Below are 2,502 nucleotides of genomic sequence, written 5' to 3'. Positions count from 1 at the left end.
TGTGTGTGTGTGTGTGTGTGTGTGTGTGTGTGTGTGCCTCATTTGTGACGGAGGGCAGCTTGCGTGTCCTAACAGCAGCAGGTCGGGGACAGGGTGGAGCAGGAAAAGTGACACCGGCTGAGCCTCAGAGGAGCGTGCTCACTCGCTCACCATCTGTCCCTCTCCCAGTTTTACACCAGAACCACACTTCTCTGTGTATGACTCTTCCATCCTGCTCTTTAAGCACTGTTTAAATACCAATACACATCACATCACATACTGGAGTATGATGCCTTCTGAAATAACATTTACTGATAATCATGACAGATTTAAAAATTATCTAAAAAAATATATTATCCAAAATGAAAAAATATTTAGATGAATTATAAATTCTGATTTATGATTCTGTTTTTGATATTATGTAGTCATAATTTGCAGTCGTGTTTTCTGCATTTTTCAGTTAAGAGTTTATGTTGTATAGATTGTATTGTTTTTATAATGTTTTGTTAGTGTGGACCCCAGGAAGATTAGTCTCTCCTATGGTGGACAATAATGGGGATCCTTTAATGAAATAAATAATAGGAGTGCAACGATACWGAAAAWTCCCTATTTGGTTYGGCTCGATACTTTAGTCTCATKGTTCAATAYTTTTTTCAGTACCAAAAAGGAAAATTTCCCATGCYCTTCTTAACTTRTAATTTATTGAAATTAATTATGAATATCAGTTTTTAAAGTRAACATTGCTGAAACAGCAAGTTTCTCAGTGGATCTGGGTTCGACAGTGCAGCCTGGGTGGAGTAATMGAACAYAGATCCAGTGAGYCTTCAACACAGCGCATTTTCAGAAGACAAGTTGATWWAAAAAWWTTTAAAAATCTGTGTTGTTCCATACGYAGTGCATAGTGAACCTWAAGCACTGTATTGAACGGTTTGATAAAGATACATGTATTGTTGCAACCCTAATAAACAAATAAAGTAACAAACACACACTTTAAGACTTGGCAATGCCATAAATATTCAGCATAATTAAAAATTATACTTCTTTTTCCTTACCAGTGTAGCCGGGTTCACAAGCACACTCGTAGCCATTGATCTTGTCAATGCAGGCCCCGTAGTCACAGGGATTGCTCTTACAGTCGTCGATGTTGATTTCACAGTTGATTCCTGGAGTTAAAAACAATTTAATCACTGCCATGAAGACCAGAATAAAAAAACAAACTCTGYWCAACATTTTTGTCATATTGATGATYAATCCTTAAATTTTAAATCTGTAAGCCAAATCTGTGATTTGATGACAGCTAAGTGTGTTTGTTTACCTACAGAAACAGCCGAAGTGACTCAGATGTTAAATTTATCGGCCGTGTTTGTTTACAAACAAAGACGTCGGCCAGCCTGTAAGTAAAGCTTGCGATTCAAGGTTTTCAGTGGATTTGTTTACATGAAGTGTGGACCCGCATTTGAGAAATGCACTCAGAACAACCTGCTTGTATATTTGGTGTGTGCTGCTTACCCGTGGTTCCCTTGGGGCAGCTGCAGACGTAGGCGTTCTCTCTGTCCTGACAGGTGCCTCCGTTCCTGCACGGCTGGCTCAGACACTCGTTGATGTTGGTCTCACACAGCCTCCCGGTGAACCCGGGCTTGCAGTGGCAGCTGAAGGAGGCCAGGCCGTCGACGCAGGAGCCGTAGTGGCACGGGTTGGAGTAACACTCATTGATGTCTGTCTCACAGTGCCTTCCAGTGTAGCCTAAAGAACACAGTTGACTTTCATTGGAGTCCTTCGCTTAGATGTTTGACGTCCTTTTCCTTTGATAAAACATTTAATTCTGTAATATGTGTTTATGTTAACGCTTTCCTACCTTCGGTGCACTCGCAGGTGTATTTGTTGGACCCGTCTGTGCATTTGGCGCCATTTTTGCACGGCGTACTGGCACACTCGTCGATGTCTATCTGGCAAAGATTCCCAGTGAAGCCTGAAAAACAAGAGGCCGTTATTGTGTGTAAAGAAGTGTGTGTGTGTGTGTGTGTACAAACATGGCTACTTTGTTCTCATCGTTCTGAGCCAGTAACACTAATAATCCTGGACCCATCTTCTAAGGGCTCTCAACTATTTACCAAATCTGCATATTAATGAACATTTGTGCAACACGACAAGCTCACTCTTTCCCCTTTCTCTTCTTTTCAGAAAATCTTGGAAAAAAACGAGGGAGGCGACAGTAGAGGGACAAGTTCGGTTAAAGAGGGGGAGGGAGGGAGAGCTGAGGGAAGAGTGAAAGTTGGGAGGCCTCCTGACCAACAAAGGCGGGCCTGTCTGTTCCAACGCAGCGCCAAATTGAGCGCATTGCCTTCTTTGTCGTCACCCCCCCTCCCCCCACCACCACCACCACCACCAAAAAAAACTTTTCCATCACAATGTGCATTCTCCTGCCTTGGTGTTACCCCATCCTCACCAGCCCCCACCACAGCCTGCCCACCTCTAAAAAGAGCCAGCTTGACCTCTGACACTGCGCTATTCAGACTCTTGTTC

General features: G+C 42.9%; 1 protein-coding gene across 1 annotated transcript in view; it reads right to left on the bottom strand.

Annotated features, from left to right (window-relative positions):
* notch1b (notch receptor 1b) overlaps positions 1–2,502 on the bottom strand; it is a gene marked incomplete at its 5' end in the record, with an annotated part of 48,196 nt that overhangs the window by 22,548 nt on the left and 23,146 nt on the right. The window contains 3 exon segments of the mRNA XM_014024005.1: positions 1,032–1,142; positions 1,489–1,722; positions 1,835–1,948. Of these exon segments, the coding sequence (XP_013879459.1) occupies positions 1,032–1,142; positions 1,489–1,722; positions 1,835–1,948 (459 nt within the window).

This window comes from Austrofundulus limnaeus, unplaced genomic scaffold, assembly GCF_001266775.1.
Source record: "Austrofundulus limnaeus strain Quisiro unplaced genomic scaffold, Austrofundulus_limnaeus-1.0 Scaffold403, whole genome shotgun sequence".
NCBI classification, from domain to species: domain Eukaryota; kingdom Metazoa; phylum Chordata; class Actinopteri; order Cyprinodontiformes; family Rivulidae; genus Austrofundulus; species Austrofundulus limnaeus.
Note: the sequence above shows the minus strand (reverse complement) of the source record. Positions and strands in the feature narration are given on the sequence as shown.